Below are 23,881 nucleotides of genomic sequence, written 5' to 3' on the forward strand. Positions count from 1 at the left end.
CAGCAACGTGGGGCTTGTGAAGTGAACAGACAAAAGAGATTAACAGGAGGAAACAAATATACAGTTTATTGGTATTTTTACATCACGGTTCACAGAAATGAAGTGAAACTCAAAGAGAGATTATTACCCTTCTTGACAAAGGAAAGAGGGTTTGAGATCCAAGGGACAATGCATTGTGGGCAAGTGACTAGGAAGTACTTGGGAGGACAGCTAATGGAAGATAAGGGTTATTTTGGTAAAGTTTGTTTTTGCAGACTCATTTTTGGGGTGGACTCTCCATCTCCAGGGATAGGGGTTGCTCTTCTCATCCTAGCACAACAGAGGTGGGTTTTTATGCCTTTCACATAGATAAATTTATGCTCTGCTTTTAGGAAGATTATGGGAGGGCAGAATATTTTTCCTGTATCTTTTGCTTCTTAATTGCCTTTAGCTTAAAATAATTCTTATGCCAAAGTGGCATATTTTGGGGTGGTGTATCCTGATCCCCTTCAATATCAATAAGTGGTTGACTGCCACACCCTGAATACTATATAGATTATTGCTGTTATTTGCTGTGACTTACTTTTCAAACAGTAAAATCAATTCTTTGATATTGGTATAATAGTGATATAATATTAAACTGAATTATATGTAAATATATATTAGTTGATGTAAATGTGACTTGAAAATACTAAATTTCTTTCTATCAAAACTTATTTTGATACTGATTTCTGTACATAGTTTAAGTTGTATATTAAGGAAAACAAGTTAATTACCCATTGGGAATTCCTATATGAACTACAGACTGATCTTAATATTCCTGGGAATTTTGAAGAAATATTTATAGAAGTTGAGTTTAGGTGTGTATCTTCATTTTAGGAATGATTCATTTTAGGCTAGATGATGTTTTACCTGAGTTTAATTCCTCATGATTAAGTTTTTTTTTTTATTTTTTTTTATTTTTTTTTTTTTTAAATTTTTTTTTTTCAACGTTTATTTATTTTTGGGACAGAGAGAGACAGAGCATGAACGGGGAAGGGGCAGAGAGAGAGGGAGACACAGAATGGGAAACAGGCTCCAGGCTCTGAGTAGTCAGCACAGAGCCCGACGCGGGGCTCGAACTCACAGACCGCGAGATGTGACCTGGCTGAAGTCGGACGCTTAACCGACTGCGCCACCCAGGCGCCCCTCATGATTAAGTTTTTGTATATGTGTATGTATGTTATAAAGAAAAATTACTAATTTATATGCCTGTGTATTTAATGTGTATTTCTGTTTTCTAAAAAGCAAAACCAACACCTTGTGATTTTTTTTTTGTATTTCTAGGACTTTTTGGTAATTTTGCTTTTTAAATTAATATTTTTCTGATATTTAGTAATATTAACCACGTATTCAGATCTGTTGATCAGCACATAGTGCTAATGAATTTAAAGTCATGGATATTATTCCCATCTGAACTAGTTAATATTCCTCTTTATTTATTTATTTTTGGCTGCCCATCTTATACTGGAAAATTGAGGGAATTTAACATTTATTATTTATTGAGTCTAAGCTGGTCACTCTTGGGTACTTAATATAAAGTAGCTTCTTTAATCATCCAGTGTCCCTGTGAGATAGGTGGTGTTATACTGAGAAGTTATCTGCCAAGTCATGAATTTAGTAAGTGGCAGAGTTGGGATTTGATCCCAAGTTAGCCAGTCTCCGAAGATTTGTGTAGTGATTAATTGTGGGTCAGTAAATTTTTTTTTACATACTATTGAATAATAAATAATGGTTATTTAACCTTATGTTAGTGACTTGTTTCTTTTCTTCTTGTTAAGTGTCTTTTTCATCAGTTCTTCCTGGGCTCTGTCACCTTCCTTTAATTATTTTTCATTTTTATTTTCTGATTGAGAACTTGATAAATTTCCATGTTATGGAAAGAAGTTATATAAGGAAGGGACTGCTTAGGATATTACGGAATGGAACTGGAGATGGAAAGCTGAACGGCTCTTGTTTCTGTGACTAAGAGATAGGTTATTTATTTTTATTTTTATTAGAGAGAAGGAGAGCATGAGCGGGGGGGGGGGGTTGGGGGGGAAGCTTTGGGGAGGGGGAGAGAGAGAGAAAGAGAGAGAGAGAGAGAGAGAGAGAGAGAGAGAGAGAATGAATCTTAAGCAGTCTCCATGCTCAATGTGGAGCCTGACATGGGGGGACCCAGGGCCCTGGGACCATGACTTGAGCCAAAATCGAGAATTGGATACTCAACCGACTGAGCCATCTATGCACCCCAAGATAGGTTATGTTTGTAGAAGAATTGGCAGGAATTCTATTATCAAAAAAGTCATAGGGCTATTACATTTGAAAACTTTAAAAAGATACATATTATTTTAAACCTGCTTTTATATATACTGCTATCATCATAACTATATTAAATACTTGTTTAATAAATATAGAATAGTTTCAGATATTTCAGCACTATATAGGTGCTGTTCATAGATTGGTCACTAGGACAAATGGAGGTCGTATCTTTAGGCGATTTGTAGTCCAGTGTTTATGTATAACTCCTGATACTGAGAGTTATTATACCCTCCCAAACTTATATTTTCTATGATTATAAAAGTAAAGAATTCTTTGAAGAAAATTTATAACATTGGAAAATATGTAAAGATGAAAAGATTTATAAACCTATAACCTAGAGATTCACTTTGAGAAACATTTTGATTCGGTTCCTTTTCTCTATGTAAATTTATTATTACATGTTGAGTATCTGTTTTATGAGATGAAAAGTACACTTACTTGCTATATCTCGCTTTTAATTTTCAGTCTTTTCTCTCTTTGAATGAAGGTTGTATATATTATTCATTTTTCATCTGTGAATCACTTTATGGATTTTGTAACCAATTTACAATTTTTAAATTTTCTTTCCTTTTTTTTAAAGTTTATTGGTTTTGAGGGAGACAGAGAGAGAGAGAGAGAAAGAGAGAGAGAGTGAGTGTGAGCGGGCGAGGGGCAGAGAGGGAGGGAGAGAGAGAGTCCCAAGCAGACTGTATGCTGTCAGTGCAGAACCTGATGCAGGGCTTGATCTCAGGAACCAGGAGATCATGACCTGAGCCAAAATCCAGAGCCAGACGCTTAACTGACTGAGCCATCCAGGTGCCCCTTGTAAATTTTCTAACCCATGAGATTCTGCTTTAACATAATTTCTTTGCACATAATTATTTCAGACTTGTATTTCTAGAACATTTTCCCAACTTCTTAGTTAAGTGCTTCATTTATTTTTCTTTGTTGCTTCCTAATTAAAGCCTTTTAAAGTAGGAATGCCTTCTCATTGGGATGTAAACAGTCTTTTGGGAAGTCACAGTCTTGTCCCATTTGTTACTACCAATAAAACTTTTCATCTCAAGCAGCTTTGTGAACTCTGGGAATCAGAGGGTAATGCTTTATTTTTCTAGTCACTATTTTTTATTTCTCTCAAACCAGTTGAATTGATGAATCTTCTCATTTGCATTTAGCTGGCCAGGTAATCTTGGCAATTTATTCGGTGCCTCACTTGTAGTCTTTCAAATGTTATTTTACCCACTTTGGGTCTTCAGGTTCTAAGTTCTGTCCTGCCTGCATGATACCTCAGCTTACATCACAGTTGTCTTCTCAGTAGAGACTTTGTATCCCAGAACGAGAAGATCTTAGAGATCTTAGAGATTTTATATATAAGATCCCTTCATATATAATTATGTAGTAACTGGGGCTCAGAGGAAAAATAAGCTGGTGTACCTAGCGTACTAAACTAATGTACTTCTGCCCAGAGGTTTTAGTAGAGCTTTGATTAAAAAGCAAGGACCTCTTGGGGCGCCTGGGTGGCTCAGTTGGTTGGGCATCCGACTTAGGCTCAGGTCATGTTCTCAAGCCCCGTGTCAGACTCTGTGCTGACAGCTCAGAGCCTGGAGCCTGCTCCCCATTCTGTGTCTCCCTCCCTCTGGCCCTCCCCTGCTCACGCTCTGTCTCACTCTCTTTCTCAAAAATAAATAAGCATTAAAAAAAATACATAAATAAAGCAGGGACCTCTTAAATAAATAAAAATAAATGAATAAATAAAAGCTGGGACCTCTTTCCATTTCATCCCTTCGGGCCTGATCAGTACTTCTGTGAGAAGCTATTTTAGGATTTCATACGGTAGATTCAGATAATTTAGATATTCAGATAATAAATAAGTAACAATTCATTTAGTGAAAAGGTTATCGAGAAACAGTATTATGACCTGAGTGGTATTTTAGGAAGATGAGTTTGGCAGTGGTATTCAGTGGTGAGTTGAAGTAGGATGACACTGTGAGGCTCCAAGGAAGGGATTTTGAAACTGCTTGATGCAGAGGCTAGCAAAACGAAGGGTCGAATCTGAGGTACACGAGTAGGGAAGAAACATTAGGGCTTGACAGTGGGAAAGGAGAAAAGAGCAGAAGAGTCCAAGGTAACATGAAAGTATCAAGCTTGTATGAAAGGGGAAAACTAGATTTGCTCTTTAGGGAAAGGGTTTTATTGTAGGGAGATAGTTTTTTTCTCTCCTCTTTTAATTTACTATTTATTACAGAATGGATGACAGTTCTTTTCCAAGAAGTTGAAATTTTGAGGAGTGTGTTCCATATTTCATATATATATATATATGTTCCATATTTCATATATATATATTTCATCTATATATGAGAGCTATATCTCTCTCTCATATATATATTTCTCTCACATATGTGAGATATATATATCTCTCATATATATATCTCACATATGTGAGAGAGATATATATAGATATAACATGCACACATGTGCATATGCAATAAAAGCTTGGATTGTGAGTAGCTTGTTCTGTCAGTGTTCCACAAGATGAGCAAATATTTCTAATACATTAAAAAAATTTTTTTAATGTTTATTTTGGAGAGAGAAAGAGAGTGAGAGAGGGGAGAGGGGCAGAGAGAGAGGGAGACACAGAATCTGAAGCAGGCTCCAGGCTCCGAGCTGTCAGCACAGAGCCGGATGTTGGGTTTGAACCCACGAACTGCGAGATCATGACCTGAGCTGAAGTCAGATGCTTAACCGACTAAGCCACCCAGCTGCCCCTTTAATACATTTTAACTTGATAAACGAGCAGTGTCTTGCAATATGAGTCATACATGATGCCAGATGTCACATGATAACAACTGAGCCAATGGTTCTTGAAATTTGCTTTGATATACAAGTGCTTTGGATTACAAGCGGGTTTCCGGAACTAATTATGCTCACAAATCAAGGTTTTGCTGTTTATATATATAAACATACATTTATATATACATGTATATATAAACATATATATCTTTAGTTAAAATATATAGATATATAAAATATATATCTTTGGTTAAAAATTTTTTTTGTTCTTGCACTTTTCATTTTAATTTTTCATTGACAATATACATTCTATATTATTTCCATGGGAAAACATTGTAAAGAAAGGATCGGGATTGGTGAGGCCTGTGAAACCTTGAACAGTTTAAAAAGACCGTTACATTGAAGGTATTTTAGGTAGAAGTTGACTACCAGTAACCCACAATTTGGATTGATCCACATTAAGAACCTTTATTTTTGTAAAATGAACCCAGTAGCACATGCACGTAGTGAAATTTTTTTTTAGACTTCCAAGAGAATTTAATCATGTGAAACAGAATAAAGTGATAATGAAACATAAAATAAAAAGGAGTAGTAGTAGAACTTCCTTTTTATTTAGATGTTTTTATTTTCCTTTCACAAACTAATGCATTATTAGTTCATATACGTGCAAAATTTACTCTAAAAATGTAGATGTTTGTTTTTGTAAATGATTCCAGCTGTTCGTGAGACATGTTGGTTTCTGTATTTGATCCCAAGATACTTCAAAAACAAATACCAAAAGCCAGGAGTGCATAGAACTACTTTTCACCCTTTTTCAATATTAGTATTTTTTAAAATTTTATGTGAGTTAAAGAATTCTGTTTCTCTACACAACTAATGTCATCGAATGGTATATAATGAATGCTATTTAATTCAAGTCATGCGGCCTGAAAAAACAAAAATCATGAAAAAATAAGCCTTAAGAACATTATGAAGATCAAGGATAGTTCTGATTGTAAACTGTTTTAGAATTTAAATTCTGCATTTTAAAACTTTTTCATGTATAAGACTAGTAAAAATCCTCTGTGCTATTTTAGAGAACTTACATAATTCTTATTTGACTAGGTATAACAGATTTATGTGTGTAAATTGTGTCTTTCCACATTGTGCAGGTATACTTATGACTAGATTTTGATATTGAGATAAGAGAATGGAATGTAGATGTTTTTCTTTTTTTTTAAGTTTATTTATTTTGAGAGGGAGTGAGTGAGTGAGCATGAGAGGGGGAGGGGCAGAGAGAGAGGGTGAGAGATGATCCCAAGCAGGTTCAGCTCTGTGCTGTCAGCACAGAGCCCAACTTGGGACTGGATCCCATCAACCTTGAGATCATGACCCAAATCACAATCAAGAGTCAGACACTCAACCGACTGAGCCACCCAGGTGTCTGTCCCATAGGTGCTTTTCTTTTTATATAATCTTTGGTTATCTTGTATTCATCCATGTAAAAGTCATCATTCATTGCACAGTTACATTTAAATTGAAGCAAATAACTAAAGTAATTATTTTTTATCAAAGTAAACAACTCTTAAAACTCAGATTTCAAGTATTATTTATAATTAGAATTTAGAGTTTAGAAATGAAATGCATTATGCTTTCATATAACTTCTGTGCATTAGACTTTGAAGTGATTTTCTATACAGTTTTCTTATAAATAGTTAGGGCCACATGTGTATATTTGTGTTTGTATGTATGTGTGCATAAAAGTAAAATATATAATGAAGATTATTTTGAAGGGATTTTTAAGTTTTATGTTGAAAAAATAAAATTTATTACTTTGCATTAAAATCTAAGTATTAATGTATCTGATTGGGAAATGTACTTTTTAGGTAATTGTTTCATTAGCTACTTGAACTTGGCCCTCTTGCATGAAAGTTACAAACTGTGTACCAGGCACTGAGGAAGGCACTAGGAGATATAATGGAGAGAGCAGCAGTAGGACTCTGTCTTGCAGAAATTTATATTTCTTTTATGGGAGACAGATAGTATACACATAAATCAAATATAGACTGTAATTAGAGTTGTGAATTGGAAATCATGTTTTTTGATACAGAGTCATGGAGACATACTTTAGTTAGGGTAGCCAATGAAAGAGCACTGCAGCCAGAGGGAACAGTGAGCAAAAGGCCCAGCAGTTGGGGTGGAAACAAGGCCTGTTTAAGAACTGCTCGAATCTGAGTGATGGAAGTCTGTAATGAGCAAGGGAGAGAGCAATGTGAGCTGAAACTTGTAAGGCAGATGTGAAGGTTTATTCAGGTTTTACAGACTTTTAGAAATACCTTGGATTCTGTTACAAGAGCAGTGGGAAGCTATCGAAAGGCTTTAAGCTAAAGGAGTGACATTTACGTTGTAAAAAGATTATCTGGCTGCAGTGGACAGATACAGGGCAAAAGAAGTGGAGATGTGGTCTACTGCTTCGTGCACTGTAGCTGCACAGGGAGTTTTTATTACGGAAGTGATGAAACTAGAATTAAGCAGGGGAGTTGTTGCCAGTTGTTTCCAAGAAGCTTGTTTCCATTTGTAGGGTATTAGTAAAAATAGGTGAACCTAGGTTTTCATTTTCCTTGGGTAAATATCTAAGAGTAGAAATGTCAGGATGTATAGGTAAATGTATGTTTAACATTATGAAAAACGTACCAAATTGTTTTCCAAAGTGGCTGTATCATTTGTATTCACATAAGAGACAAGTGAGAGTTCCAGTTGTTTGATACATATCCTTTTCAAGGTTTTGTATTATCAGTCTTTTTTATTTGAATCTAGTGGGTGTTTGATTTTGCATTCTCTTAATGTCAAATGATGTTAAGCATCTTTTCATGGGCTTATATGGAATTTTCATATTTTTTTTGGAAACATCAGTTTAGATCTTTTGTCTGTTTTAAAAAAGTGGGTTATCTTTTTTATTATTAAAATGTGAGAGCTCTTTATATATTATTATATATTCTGAATAGTCCTTAATCAGATGTGATTTGCAAATATTTCTTCTTGGGCTGTGGTTTATCTTTTCATTTTCTTAACAGTATATTAATTTGCGGAAGTCCAGATCATCAGTTTTGGTAATGTCCTTTTGTGGCCTGTGTAAGAAATATTTGCCAAATCCAAACTCAAAATATTCTTTCCTAGATGTTTTATAGGTTTAACTCTTTCATTTGCAAATGGTGTAAAGAGGCAAGGTTCAGTTATTGGCATATGGATGTCCAGTTGTATTTCACTCTTTGTAAATACTGTCTTTCCCCATTATTTATGTTGACACATTTGTCTCTAATCAGTTGATGATGTACTGATTTTATTTTGATTTGTGTGGGTCTGTGATTGGACTTTCTGTTCTGTTCTGTTGATGTGTATGTTTATTCTAATGGCAATACCACATTGTCTTGATTTATGTGGCTTTGTAGTAAGTTATAAAGTCTGGTAGTTTAGGGCCTCTCAAGTTTATTCTTCTGTTTTGGATTTGTTTTGGCTATTACATGCTTCTTTAATTTCCGTGTACATTTTAGAATCTGTGGATTCCTAACAAAAAGGCAGCATGATTGTGGCTTAGATTGTGTAAAAATATGGGTGGAATTGACATCTTCCAGTCCTTGAATATGGTACATTCCTACAACTGTTTAGATTTTAGGTCTTTTTTTTTTTTTCTCTATTTAAAAAAAAAAACAAAAGCAAACCCAAAAGTCATAGCAATGTTTTATGGTTTTAAGGGTACAGACCTTACACATGTTTAGGTGAACTTTTGCGTAGTTCATGTTTTATGCTATCTTACTATTTTTGGTTTTAATATATTCTAATTGTTCTTGCTAATATAAAGAGAAATATAAATGATTTTTCTGTATAGATCTTAAATCCTGAGACTAGTAAAATTCTTTATTAACTTGAGAAGCTTTTTTATTTTTAAGAGACTTTTTTTCCACTTTTTAAAAATGTTTACTTATTTATTTTGAGAGAGACAGCCAGCACAAATGGGGAAGGGGCAGAGAGAGAGGGAGAATCCCAAGCAGGCTTCCCACTGTCAGCATACAGCCCCATGTAGGGCTTGATCCCATGAATAGTGAGATCGTGACCTGAGCTGAAATCAAATTGGAGGCTTAACCAATTGAGCTACCAGGTGCCCCTAATTTGAGAAGCTTTGAGTAGATTTCTTATGATTTTCTATGTAAATGATTATGATGTTTGTGAATAAAGAGAGTTTTATCTTTTCCTTTATAATCTATATGTCTTGGCATTTTGCATTGGCTTGGGCACCTAGGATAATACGGAATAGAACTGGTTGCAGATGAGGATAGCCTTGCCTTATTCCTGAAAAGCATGCAGTCATTCAGCATTAGGTATGATGTTAGCTGTAGGTTTTTCACAGATAGCTTATATCAGTTGGAGGATATTTCTTTATATTCCAAGTTTGGTGAAAGTTTTTTTAATAATGACTAGTTTTGAATTTTGTCAAGTGATTTTTCTATACCTTTTGGGATGATCAGATGGCTTTTGTCTTTTCAGTCTGTTGATAACGGTGAATTACATTGTTAGATTTTTTGATTGGTAAGCTTCCTGCATCCCTGGGATAAAATGTACTTAATTTTGTTTTTTTTTTAAATCTACTCATTTTTTGAGAGAGAGAGAAAGAGAGAAACAGAGCGTGGGAGGGGGAGGGCAGAGAGAGAGGGAGACAGAATCTGAATCAAGCTCCAGTCTCTGAGCTGTCAGCCCAGAGCCTGACACAGGGCCTGAACTCATGGACCATGAGATCATGACCTGAGCCAAAGTCAGACACTTAACCAACTGAGCCACCCAGGCGCCCCTAAAATGTTCTTATTGATGATGTATGATTCTTCTGTTGTTAACATGTTGCTTATTTAGATTTGCTATATATTTTGTTAAAGTTTTTTTGTGTCTATGTTCATGAGGATTATTTGGGTATAGTTTTCTTTTTCTGATAGTTTTTATGGTTTTATTATCGTGGTATTGTTGGCTCATAGAATAATGTTGGAAATGTTCCCTCTTTTAAAATTTCTGGGAAGGATTATGTAGAGTTCATAGTAATTCATTTTTAAGTAAGAATTCATCTGTGAAATCATCTGGATCTCAGGTGTTGTTTCTGAGAAGATTTGTAACTACAAATTCAATTTCTCTTACACACATAGGACTATTTAGATTTTTTCTTAAAGTAACCTTTGGTAATTTATATCATTCAAATAATTTGTGTTTTTCATTTAAGTTGTCAAATTGATAGACATAAAATTATTTAGAAGAATCACTTATTACCCTTTTAGTGAATGTGAGATTTATAGTGATGAGTCTTATTTGTGTTGATGCTAATTTGTATTCCACTCTAGACTTTCTTTCCCAAGGCTCTCTGCCACCCCCATTTTTGATTTATCTGGCTAGTTGAAGAACCAGCATTTGGTTTCATCATTCTTCTCTATTGTTTTGACTGTTTTTTGTATCTTTGATTTTTCTTTTGTTTTAGTTACATTTTTAAATTTGTCTTACTTTATGTATGATTTACTCTTTCTAGTTTCTAAATATGGAATCTAGAGGTAACTGATTTGAAATCTTTCTTCTTTAGTAATATAGGTATTTAATAGCATAAATTTCCCTGGAGCACTGTTTTAGCTACATGCCATAAATTTTGACATGTGTTTTCACTTTATTTAGTTAAATTATTTTCCTAATTTCCCTGATCACACCTGCTTTGGTAAACAGGTTATTAAGTATAAGTTTGCCAGAGACTTTCATATTTTTTTTCTGATGTATATTTTTACTGATTTTTTGAGGGGAGCAGGGGCAAAGAAAGAGATGGACAGAGGATCCAAAGTGAGCTCTGCAGGGAGCCCAATACGGGACTCAAACTCATGAACCATGAGATCATGACCTGAGCCAAAATCTAGAGTTGGACGTTTAACTAACTGAGCCACCCAGGTGCCCCATAATTTTACTGATTTTTATTTTAACTTTATTGTGATAAGAATTTTAAGCTTTATTGGGATTTCTTTTACAGCCCAGGATAATCTCATCTTGGTGAATATTTGATAAAGCACTTGAAAATAGTATGCATTACGGCATGGTGGAGTGTTGGGTGGACTGTTTTATATGCCTCCCTAACAGCTAGGTCAAGCTGGTTGATAATGTTATTTAAGACTTCTATATTTTTACGTTTTTTTGTTGTTGTTGTTGTTGTTCATTTATTCTCCCAGTGCCTGAGAGAGGAGTATCAAAATTTACAACTAAAATTGCAGACTTGTTGTTTTTCTTTTGCTCTTTTATTAGGTTCATTCTTATTTGGGCTGCTATGCCATTTTGATGAATCAACTCCATTCTCCTGATGGAAAGTTCCAATTTTTCTTTTACAAAGTCCGTTTTATGTGATACTAATGTTGTTACACCATTTTCTTTTTAATTGTGTTTGCACGGTGTATCTTTTTTTGTCATTTTCCTTTTAACATATGTCTTAAATTTTAGTTCTGAGGTCAGTTACCTGCTAGTCATTTCATTGCATAAATACAGTTTTATTGGAACACAGCCACACCATGTCATTTATGTATTATATGTGACTGCTTTCAAATTACAAATGCAGAGTTGAGTAGTAATGATAGAGACCATAAGGTCCTGGATGTCTAAAATCTTTATTGTATGGCTCTTTACAATAAAGTTTGCTGGCCTCTACAATGTTTTTTGTATATAGAATTTAATTGGATTTTGCTTATTTTATACATTCTTATAATCTCTGTGTTTTAAGTAATGGTTGTATGTTATTTACGTTTAATGTAATTATTAATATGGCAGCATTTCAGTCTGCTGTTTTTGCTATTTTATATTTATCACACCCCTTTTTTTGTTTCTCTTTTTCCTGTTTCATGTCTGGTTTTGGATTGATTAAATATTATTATTCCATTTTACATTTACTGTTGATTTATGAATTATACCTATTATTTTTTCTTTAAAATAATACTTTTTAAATTAAGCCTTTAGCTTTTAGAGCAGTTTTAGATTCACAGCAAAATTGAGGGAAAGGTACAGAGATTTCCCATATATCCCTTGCTCCTACACATGCACAGTCTCCCCACTTACCACCTTCTATCAGAGTATATACATTTGTTACAATTGATGAACCTATCTGGATACATATAATCATTTCAGTCTAATGGTTTACATTGTGGCTCACTCTTGGTGATATACATTCTGTGGATTTGACAAATGTATAATGATATGTATCCATTATTCTATATCATACAAAGTATTTTCACTGCCTTAAAAATCCTCTGTGCTCCACCCATTTATCTGTCCTTTCACCAACTCCTGGCAATCACTGATCTTTTTATTATCTTCATAGTTTTGCCTTTTCCAGAATGTCATATGGTTAGAATCATACAATATGTGGTCTTTTCAGATTGGTTTATCTAATGCAATTTAGGTTCCTCTATGTCTTATCATAGCATGATAGCTCATTTCTTTTTTTTTTTTTTTAATTTTTTTTTTTCAACGTTTATTTATTTTCGGGACAGAGAGAGACAGAGCATGAACGGGGGAGGGGCAGAGAGAGAGGGAGACACAGAATCGGAAACAGGCTCCAGGCTCTGAGCCATCAGCCCAGAGCCTGACGCGGGGCTGGAACTCCCGGACCGCGAGATCGTGACCTGGCTGAAGTCGGACGCTTAACCGACTGCACCACCCAGGCGCCCCAGCTCATTTCTTTTTAATGCTGAATAATATTCCCTTGTCTGGTTGTACCAGTTTATCTGTTCACCAACTGAAGGACATCTTGGTTGCTTCCTGGTTTTGGCAATTATTAATGAAGGTACTATAAACATCCATGTCCAGACTTTTATGTGAACCTAAGTTGTCAACTCCTTTGAGTGAATACCAAGGAGAGCAGTTGCTGGACCATGTGGTAAAAGTATGTTTACTGTTGTTAGAAACCACCAAACTTTCTTCCAAAGTGGCTGTACCATTTTGCATTTCCATGAGCAATGAATGAGAGTTCCTGTTGCTCAACATCCTTGCAGCATTTGGTATTGTTAGTGTGTACTAGATATTGGCCATTCTAGTAGGTGTGTAGTGACATCTTGTTGTTTAATTTGCATTTCTCTGATGACATATGATTTGTGGAACATCCTAATGCTTTGTTGTCATCTGTATATCTTCTTCAGTGAGGTGTCTGTTAAGGTCTTTGAAATTGTTTCTTTTTTATATTTAGTGTTTTCCTAGAGTTTACAGTATACATTATTATCATTCTCTACCTTCAAATAATATACCACTTCAGGCATATAGTAAGAACCTTCTAAAGTATACTATTTCTTCCTCTGCTGTCCCTTGTCTTCTTCTAGTCATTGTTTTTTTTCCTTATATTTGTAAATCCCTTAATACATTGTTGGTATTTTTATGAGTATCTTTTAAAGAGTTTTCAAAATGAGAAAAAAAGTCTTTTGTATTTAACAACAGACTTAACAATTCTAGCATTCCTGAATTTTTTATGTCATTTCAAATTTCCATCTGGTATCATTTTCCTTCTGCTGGAAGAACTGATTTTAACAATTCATGTAGTTTAAGTCTGCCGGCAATGAATTCTCTCAACTAGTATTTGCAAAAATTTTTGTTTTGCCTTTATTTATGAGATGGATTAGGGTTTTCAGTGTTAGGCTTGGAGTTACAATTTAGAAGTATATGGTGGTTTGGCAATTAAGACTTTTAATTTTTACTGTGTTTTACTCATTAGCTGGCTGCTAGCAGCCAGGTATACTTATCATCTGTTTGTTATAGTCTTACAAAGTAATTATAAAAGTGATTATACTGCTTTTGATAAACTGCATGTTGTTTTAAATATATTTTAAAGGAAGCACTCACTTTGCTTTCTCCTCCATTCCCTAGAGTTTTTATGGACTGTATTTGTAGCACCATTTGTTATACTCTTGGGTATAGTTATTTCTATGCTATAGAAAGATTACCAATAAAAATTAATTGTAGAGATGACTATTATGAAAGAAATAGGAAGCAAGCAATTTTGTATTTTTCCTGCCTTAGTGTGTCATCTGGGTTTAGGATCATTTACTTTTATTACATTCATGTCCAAATTATAAAGTATTTTCCTGTTATGTACTAAAAATTTATCTATAAGTCGTTTACTATGCACACAGCAGATCTTGAAGATGACATGACTGAGGGAGTTACATATGTATGTCTTGGGGGTGGTCTCTTTAGTATTGATATACTTAGTTCTATATAATACTGACAAAGTAAGAAAAATTCTGATGTTGACACTAGCTTTGGGACCTTGGGCTGGTTATGTAGATTAATCTTAATTTTCTTGTTTGAGATACTGCCTCACAAAATTATGAGAGTTAAATGGGACTGTATATACATAAATTACTCAGTACATAAGTGTTCATGAAATGGTGGTTCTTAATTTTTATTTTATATTTCCTTTTTTTATTTCTTTGTAAAATTATAGGTACAAGTTTATCTCAAAGATGCCTTCTTTAGAGGTTAATAATTCAAGAGCTTTAAAATTTAGATTGTATCTGCTTCTAAAAGTAATTTGATTGACTTATAGGAAAGGACATCTGTGTAGAAAGAGAAAGAAAACAATATGTAAGCAGGAGGACAAAATAGAGGAAGGAGATCATCAAGACAAATGTATCAAAATTTGAACATTAATTTTTTTCTCCTTAGATGGGCCATATTTCTTGTTTCTTTGCATGTCTCATAACTTTTTGTAGGAGACTGGACATTTTGAATATTGTCATGTGGTAACTCTGGACATCAGATTCTTCTTTCCCCTGTGTTGGTTGTTGCTGTTGTGGGTTGTTTGCTTAGTGATTTTCTAAAGTACGTTTCTAAGTCTGTCCTCTCTGTCGTGTGTAGCCATTGAAGTTCTGTTTGTTTGGTGGTCAGCTGATGTTTTGACAGAATTACTTTAAATGCCTGGAGCCAAGGAAAGAAAAAAAGAAGAAACAAAAAAATACTCTTCCCATCTTTGCAGATTTGCTCTTTTGAGACACTCCTGTGGTGCTTAGTCGGGCTGTTTACAGCTCTCCGCCAGCTTTTGCTTCCTACTAGTGTAGAGCCTAAAGGCCAGCTACAAGTGAAAGGTTAGGATCTTTGTAGGCTTTTTATGACGTGCAACCTGCCCTGGGCATGCAAGCAGTAGTGTACAGGAGAGCCTTTTGAAGACTGTATACCCACACGTATCTTCTTTCCCCACGTCTTCCTTCCCAGGCTTCTGGTCTGTCTATTGCTGTCCCAAGTACTGTCTCCAGCTCAGACTGCTGCAGCTGATACCTGTGGCTTTAAATGCTTTTAGTGAAAGCGTCCTAGCCCTGGGGATATTCTAAGTTTGGTGAAACAAAGACAGTTCTTTGCACCTGTCCTTTGGGAAGCTTCCAGATAGGTTGACACCTACAACCTTGAGTATAAGATTCCTGCCTCTTCCTCTGGAACTAGAAACCCTCACACTTGTGCAGGATGGATGCTGTCCTGATGACTGTTGCCCTCTGGGATGTGGGGGATTGTAGATGGGACATTCCTTTTATCACAAAACAGTGGCTGCTTCTTCACAAAGTCTTCCTCTGGTTGCTGTACATTTGTGTCTTGATTCCAGAATTTTTCAGAAGTTGATTTTGATAGTTTCTGCCAGCTCATTAGTTTTTTAGGGAGAACATTGCCCCGGAGTTGCCCGTTCTGCCTGTTTTTGGTGATGTGATCTTTTTCAAGGGAAGATATTGTATACTGATTTCACTTGAAAATAGTTAGAAACTGGAAGTGGATATAGAATTAAGCCAGATTTTAACAACTTAAAATTGTGTGTACTGTACCTAGTACCTTACTAAGTCAAGAGTACAAATCTTCTGAATTTTATTCATTAAAGATTACATATTTTCCAAGTAGTAATAGAAGAAAAAGTTAGGCGACCTTAGGGTATAAACAGGAATGAGAAAACATCTCTGGCTTTGTAATCTCCCCCCGCCCCCCAGCATTAAAAAAGTTATATGGCGATAAGAGCAGTTCATTACTGAAGGAGAAAAGGGAAACACACTAGAAGGTCTGGCTTACAACTAGACCCTCTTTCCCTTCCTCCTGCCCTCCCATCTTGCCATCTTCCCCATTCCATGTGAAACACTGAATAATTGTCATGGGCTAAAGGCATAGGTATAGTGGATACTTAGATAAAAACCGTCCTTACTCTTACAAAGCTTATTGTAATGTGGGGAATAGAAAAAAATTTGTAAACAGCTGTATCATGCAGTGATTGCTATGGTGTGCGTGGGTATATTGGGAATTCAGAGAAAGGCCATTTTTGTAGGTAACGGGAAGGCTTTCTGGAGTTAGTGGTATCTAACTCTATCTGGAGTTAGTGGTTGCAGGTTTAATGGAAGTTAACAAATATAAAAGTTGGGAGAGAACTCTGTGTCACGTATAGGGAGTAACATATATGAAGTTAAAGATGCAATGAGAGATCTGCAATGCAGAAATTGTTCCTGTGACATTAGCTAGGAAATGGAAAGTAGAGGAAGCTGAAGCTGGGGTGTTAAATTGTGGCTTTATAGGTAGTGTTATCTAGTTTAGAATTTATCCAGAAGAATAAGTTGCAAAGAAATTTAAATGGTTTATAATTGTCCAGTCTGATCTACTTAATGAAAAATAATTATCACATATGATTCAAATAATCTAAGATTTCAAAATGAAGATATTTAAAAGCTTTATATTAAAAAGATAACAGATCTTAAATTGCTAGTAACTTTAGTACTTTCAGGAGATAATATTTTCCAAGTCAGCATTTTATATTCCAAATTTTTATATAATAAATTTTATTTACTTAATGTAAATAAGTTATTTCATTTAAAAAGCTCAGCTATGATACCTATTTTATATAAATTCACTTATGACCAATTCTTGAGTAGGAAGAACCATTGTGGGCCACTTTTCTTGCAGTGGTAATAATACCTTGTAGAATTTTAAGGAGAAGGCCTGGAAGAAAAGAAGACTGTTACCTTCAAATAGAGTATTACATTGACATGTTCAGATTTACAGGAAACTTAATTGATTTATATATCTTGTTTATACTATGGTAACAGTGATTTTGGTTCTTTTGATTTAGCTTTTTTAGCCTTCTTATGTCATTTTGTTTGATTTTTAAGTGGTTTTCCTGTGATTTTTTTTTTTAGTGTTTATTGCTAATTTTCCTGTAATTGAGCCTTAAAATTGAGTCTTCTACTTTCTTGCCAAAATAACCTTAAGTAAATTGGTTGCTTTTTAAAATGAAAAAAAAAAATTAAAAATTTACTACCTCTGGATGTTTTATTGCTTACCCGTAGAAATTATTTTCTCTTTCCTTTTCTCCCACACAGAGTTCATAAACCACTGATTTCTTTGTAAAACTACCATAATACATCCCATTTCTATTTTTTAGGTTTGTACTTCTGACTTCATAGGAAGGTATTTGGGTTCATTATTCAATAGATTAGAATCCTGGATTGCTTATATGTGACCTTGTTCATGCTGCTTAATCTCATTTATTTTCATTTCTATGAGGACGATTATGCCTTTCCTCATAGGATTGTTAAAGAATGGTTTAAGTAATAAAGGCCAGTTGTTTCTACTTTCTCTTACATGTTTTAGTTTGGTAAATATTGAACCACTCATTTTTAAGTGGGGGATAAATATTTCTCTAATTTTAGAATGATATTTTGTAAGCACTTAGCCTTATTCACATTAAAGCATTAAAAATTATAATAAAGGTTACAAAGACCAGCTGAAAATATACGACCACTTTACAAAATCTACAATAATTTTTTTTACAGCTGCTGGCAAAGAAATCAGAGAGCCAGGCTGTACTCTTTTGTAATTAAATGATATATAGAAAGGAGCATTGTTTTTTAACTGAAAGACGGAACCGTAAGCTTCATATAACAGAGCCTGATTGTTAGAATTACACATATTAATTGTTAATTCCTTTAAAAGCAGACTATTTTTTTTCTTCCCACTGAGCCCATCTCTGTTATTTGCACATTACATAATGGTTGTTCGTTATGCCAGACTCAACTGAAGCCCTTACAATTCATTTAGGAGATTAGTCTAAAAAATTCTTCAGTGTTCTCCCATTTTAAAGTATCCTAATTCTCACACAGATTATTTAGAGGCTCAGTAGAATTATACCTTGGTATCTACTTCTGTTAGTGTAGTCAGTAAGTGTTCACATCATTGATTTTCAAACCTGTGGTTTATTTTTCTCTATACGGTTCTCTTTTAGATTACCTCTTCTGTGTTACTAGCCACTGGTCTACAAGGTTCATAGTAGTGACCCAGGTCAATTGGGTATATAATAGTGAAAAAGCAAACAGTTCTTTGATAAGACCATGGTATGGTGAAAAGATGTTTGAGTTGGTTTTCACAGATCTACAATTAATATCTAAGAGAGTATATAATCCACAGCAGTTTGACATTTGCTGGAAACAAGGTGTTAAGCTAGCGTTTCATGGTACTTCAGACATACGTGATCAGATGACTTTTTTTTTTTTTTTTTTTTTTAAGCTCAAAGCTGGGGTTATAAGAGAACTGGTCATAGCTCACCTTAGCTGAATGCTGGCTTATGCCTGACTTTGTTCCTAAGGGTTTAAACCCAGTTATGTTATTTAATCCTCATAACAACAACACTATTAGATAAGGAACTTTCATTCCCATATTTAGATGAAGTAACTGAGACCTGGAGAAGTAGAGTCATTAAGGTCACACAGCAAGTGAGTAATACAGCTAAAATCTGAATCCAGGAAGTCTGAATTCGGAGACAATCTCTTAACTATTCTTGTAGCTATTTTTGTTAATAAGGAAAATAGGAGGAGTTGAAGTTGTTTCATACACAGAAATAAAACCAGCCTTTAACCTGAGAGAATATCTAGGTTTGTTTAAAAAAAAAAAAAATCAGAAATTAGGATAAGGGCTAGTTTCTCATAAAGTTGAGTTTTAGAGCTGTTACAGAGAAAAACACACACATAATGTATTATTTTAAAATTTGAGAATTTTGTTTTTAAATTCTTAAATTTCAAAAGACTTTAAAAATATTCTTAAATGAGATTTTATTGCTTATATGGACTTGTATGAAGACAGACTTATTCTGATCGTGGGATCAAATCCCAGGGTTTTTTTTTTTTAATTTTTTTTTAATGTTTATTTATTATTGAGAGATAGAGAGACACAGAGCGTGAGCAGGGGAGGGGTAGAGACAGGGGGAGACACAGAATTCGAAGCAGGCTCCAGACTCTGAGCTGTCAGCACAGAACCCGACGTGGGGCTCAAACTCGTAAACTGCGAGATCATGACCTGAGCTGAAGTCAGTAGCTCAACCAACTGAGCCACCCAGGAGCCCCTCAAATCCCAGGGTTTTGATTCTGGATCCTGTATTTACTAGTTTTGTGACCTTTTCCAAATTAAATTTTCTTTGCCTATTTTTCCTTATCTGTAAAATGAAGATAATAATAGCTTTTTTCTTGTACGTTGTTGGGAGAATTAAATTATTTAACATGTAAAGCCCTTAGAATGAATAGTACTAAATGATGTATGTAAGGTTACCTGGCAGTGGTATTATTATTATTATTATTAATCTTATTTCATAGCCTGTGATTATCCACCCTTCTAATGAATATTTTTTTTTGATAAAACATTCTACTTCTTGATTCTAATTTCTGGTACTTATCTGCCCCTAAACTTATTTTTCCTTTGCTTCTTTTACTTAACTACTTACATTTTATGTCTTCTTATGCTCTATGTAACTTACAAACCAATTTCAACTTTTGGGGAGATAAGATGTAATATGCATACATATGTACATATATACATCTTTATTTCTGGAACTTAACACTGTTAATGCATGGGCTTTTTCTTGTCTACAGATATATCCCAAGTTCCTAGAATGGTAATTTCTAGTCTTCAGTAAATAAGATATTTATTAATGAATGAATGACTTCAGATTTGTCAGGCATTTTGTATATGGCTGTTTCTAAATTTTCGGGGCGCCTGGGTGGCGCAGTCGGTTAAGCGTCCGGCTTCAGCCAGGTCACGATCTCGCGGTCCGTGAGTTCGAGCCCCGCGTCGGGCTCTGGGCTGATGGCTCAGAGCCTGGAGCCTGTTTCCGATTCTGTGTCTCCCTCTCTCTCTGCCCCTCCCCCGTTCATGCTCTGTCTCTCTCTGTCCCAAAAATAAATAAACGTTGAAGAAAAAAAAAAAAATTTAAATTTTCCATTCTTTAGACCAGAAAGATATCCATTTTATCAATGTTTTTCTTTAAAAATGGTACTTACAACAATGTAATTAATACATCATATGTGAATTGATTAAGGGAGAATAAGAGTATCATCATATACTTTATTATATGTGTATTTATCCATCACTGTACTTAAAGTAGCATTTGAGGGGGGGACAGTAGTACTTTTGACTCATTTTTGACATAATGTCACAAGTCAAATACATTGCTATTAAATCATCTTTGTGTATCAATTCACATTTTTACAAATACAGTATTATAAAATACTAGGTATATATCTTTCAAGCATTAAAAAATTTTTTTTAATGTTTATTTTTGAGAGAGAGGGAGAGTGTGCATGTGCAAGAGAGAGTGGGGGAGGGGCAGAGAGAGAGGGAGACACGGAATCTTAAGCAGGCTCCAGGCACTGAGTTGTCAACACAGAGCCCTACGTGGGCTCGGACTCAAAAACCATGAGATCGCGACCTGAGTGGAAGTTGGACACTTAACTGACTGAGCCACCCAGGCACCCCTCTTTTAAGTATTTTTTAACATAGATTCTGTCATTTTCACATTAACTATAAGTTTGCTGGTATCAGTTTCATATTTCTTTAGCTTCTATACATGAAGATTACGCCCTTCTTTTGTTTCTCTTCTGTTACATCTATTTGTCAGTCTAGTACTGTCACAAAAGAAATTTCAGGTATTAAAATTTATCCCTAGTGCTCGCTTCGGCAGCACATATACTAAAATTTATCCCTAGTGAATTCTTCATTTTCTAATGATTATCACTTTTAAGTGCCAGGCTTTTATTTTTTATTTTATTTTATTTTATTTTATTTTTTTGAGAGAGAGAGAGAGAAAACGAGAACTTGCAAGCACTAGCAAGGAGGGGCAGAGGAAGAGGAGGAGAGAGAATCTTAGGCAGGCTCCATGCCCAGCACATAGCCCTGTACTGGGTGCGGGGATTTGGGGGGGCAGGTGCAGGGAGGGGGGGCTGCGAGATCTCATGACCTTGAGATTGTGACCTGAGCCGAAATCAAGAGTCAAATGCTGACTGAGCCACCCAGGAGCCCAGGGCCCAAACTCTTTCTCTTTTTCATAGGAATTTGTCATGAATCCTACCCAGTAGTCATCCACTATTTTGCTCTGCTGGATTTGAAATTGCCTTTTTCCATTTAAAAAAAAAAATCAGATTTGGCTAGTTTTAATTCTTACAGCACCTTTATCTATGGCTTTCAAATTTTCATCAAAATTAGTTTTAGACTAGAAGACTTGAAATTTTTTAGAGTAGCTATGCTCTCCTGCTAGTTGAATTCTTTTATTGTTTTTAATTTATTGTTATAAATGATCTCTCATGTTATCATTAGTTATTGTTTCTTTTTGTTCATTTTCAGCTGGTTGGTGGAGAATTTGACTTGGAGATGAACTTTATTATCCAGGATGCTGAGAGTATAACATGCATGACAGAGCTTTTGGAGCACTGTGATGTAACATGTCAAGCAGAAATATGGAGCATGTTTACAGCCATTTTACGAAAAAGTGTTCGGAATTTACAGACTAGCACAGAAGTTGGGCTAATTGAACAAGTATTGCTGAAAATGAGTGCTGTAGATGACATGATAGCAGGTATGGGGTTCTCTGACAGGAAAATATACTTTAAATGTTTATAAAGATTCACGTACTTCTCTTTATATTCTACTGGTAATTAGATTTGTTGAAGCTAACTTGATTTAAAATAGATAAATAGAAATGTATGGAAAGTTTGCCTTGTATATTAAGGGGAAATCTTGAAGAATGGAAGATACTTTCTTTTGTATTAGACAAACATAATTACTAATTTTGCTTTTCTAGATTTTAGGATCTCAGTAGTGTGGAATAAATACTATGAAATCTATCAGAAAAATAAACAGTACCTTTTTACATAGTACTTAGTTAAACCTTTACATAACTGAAAATTTACAACATGTACTACAATTCTCCGTAATGAGCACTTCAACTTTTTTGAGCTCTGTGCTCTTCAGTTTGACCTATGTGGAACTATAATAGGGGGGTACTAATAGCCTTGGGATAAGCATGTTGAATTTTTAGGAAGTGTCCAATTTTTTTAAGAGAAATTTTGTATTAAAAAGATATAGATTAGAACATAAAAATTGCATGGAATTGTTATGCGTTATTTCAAATAACTTTGAAATCTATGAATTTTCATTGCCAATCCTTTACCTCCCTCCAAGTTCATTCTCCTTTGTTGTTAGATGCACTTCAGTAGAAATGTTTTGAAATATGGTCACAGAGCCACATTATTCTTCAAAAATAAGTTCAGAGCTTGAAATTTTGTTTTTTTTTAGCCATTAATCTTTAGCATAAGTTTCTTCTGATGTAAAAGGGTTTTCATAATTTTAAAAGTGCTGGTATGACTCCTCACAATATCATATCTGATCCTTAAAAGTAGCTCAGACACCAGAAAATCCTGTATAATATTTTGATTTATGCACAATTAATTTTAATACTAGTAGAACAAAACAGTAAATAAGAAATAATGGAGTGAAGGATAAGTTAAACATGAATGCTTTTTAAATTTAAACAATATTAATTTTTTTTTCTTAGAGTATATTACAATCATTTCTAATTGCTTTCAAGGTGGCATCTGTCTCTATTTAGAGTGATTTAACATTCTCTGTATTGGTTACTGATGGTTAACTTGATGAAAAATGAAATTCAAATTTAGAACATCTTTTTAATGATGATACATACCATCTTTAAACCGTTCTGTAAATTCTGCCGTTCTTTAATAGGAATTTATTTGCATAAGCTTATATATACACATGTGTAGAACATCATACAATTTTTGGGTCTTCATATCTGGGTTTAAATCCCTGAAGTTTTGTTTGTTTGTTTTTTGAAATAAAGTGGCTACCACTTTATAAAGTGCACTTTAGAAAATGAGCCACAATTATATACATAGTAGTTTGCTCGTGCACAATTCATGAGCTTTGAGATACAAGATGATAGTAATCTTGACTAGTACTATCATATGCAGAAGTTCATATGGTCATTTTTCTATTTATAAAAGCTCCTTAATTCTCTTGTCTTTGCTTCTCAATGGTAGCAATTCTGGTAACACAAAACTTTCACTTTTTGTTATTTTAATCATTGAATAAACATCAGAAAATTACCTGTACCTTACTTTTCAGTAGAGAAATTAAAATTTAGACAACATAGTAAAGAAGCGCTAATAACCAACAAAATATTACTGAGTTCTCACTCTGAATATTTATAGCATGTTAAGTTCAAAGAGGCATTTTTCATTTACTAATGTACAGGTATGACAGAAGGTAGTTAAACATCTATACTGAACTGATAAGAGAATTTCGTAGTCTTAGCACTTGTTTATCTTTAAAAAATCTGTCCAGAAAAGAAGACCTGCAATAACAAAATTAAACTGACCTGCTTGATTATATGTATAATAAATAATAAATATTAATAATTATGTCATTAAGTAAAAATTTAATAGATCACTTTTTGTGACATACATATGAG

At 34.3% G+C, this 23,881-nt stretch overlaps 1 protein-coding gene across 7 annotated transcripts in view; it reads left to right on the forward strand.

The window, feature by feature from the left end:
- NBEA (neurobeachin) overlaps positions 1 to 23,881 on the forward strand; it is a 691,423-nt gene that overhangs the window by 57,546 nt on the left and 609,996 nt on the right. For 5 of the 7 annotated variants that reach the window (XM_047078787.1, XM_047078803.1, XM_047078809.1 and 2 more), the window contains exon 2: positions 21,739 to 21,970. In XM_047078787.1, the coding sequence (XP_046934743.1) occupies positions 21,739 to 21,970 (232 nt within the window). Of the gene's footprint in view, positions 1 to 271; positions 324 to 21,738; positions 21,971 to 23,881 lie in introns of those variants that run through there. The other 2 variants (XM_047078817.1, XM_047078824.1) reach the window with 2 other exon arrangements.

The sequence above is a fragment of the Lynx rufus genome, unplaced genomic scaffold (assembly GCF_022079265.1).
Source record: "Lynx rufus isolate CCGP_SWC_20201006 ecotype Redwood Valley unplaced genomic scaffold, mLynRuf1.p SCAF_1, whole genome shotgun sequence".
In the NCBI taxonomy this organism is placed as follows: Eukaryota; Metazoa; Chordata; class Mammalia; order Carnivora; family Felidae; genus Lynx; species Lynx rufus.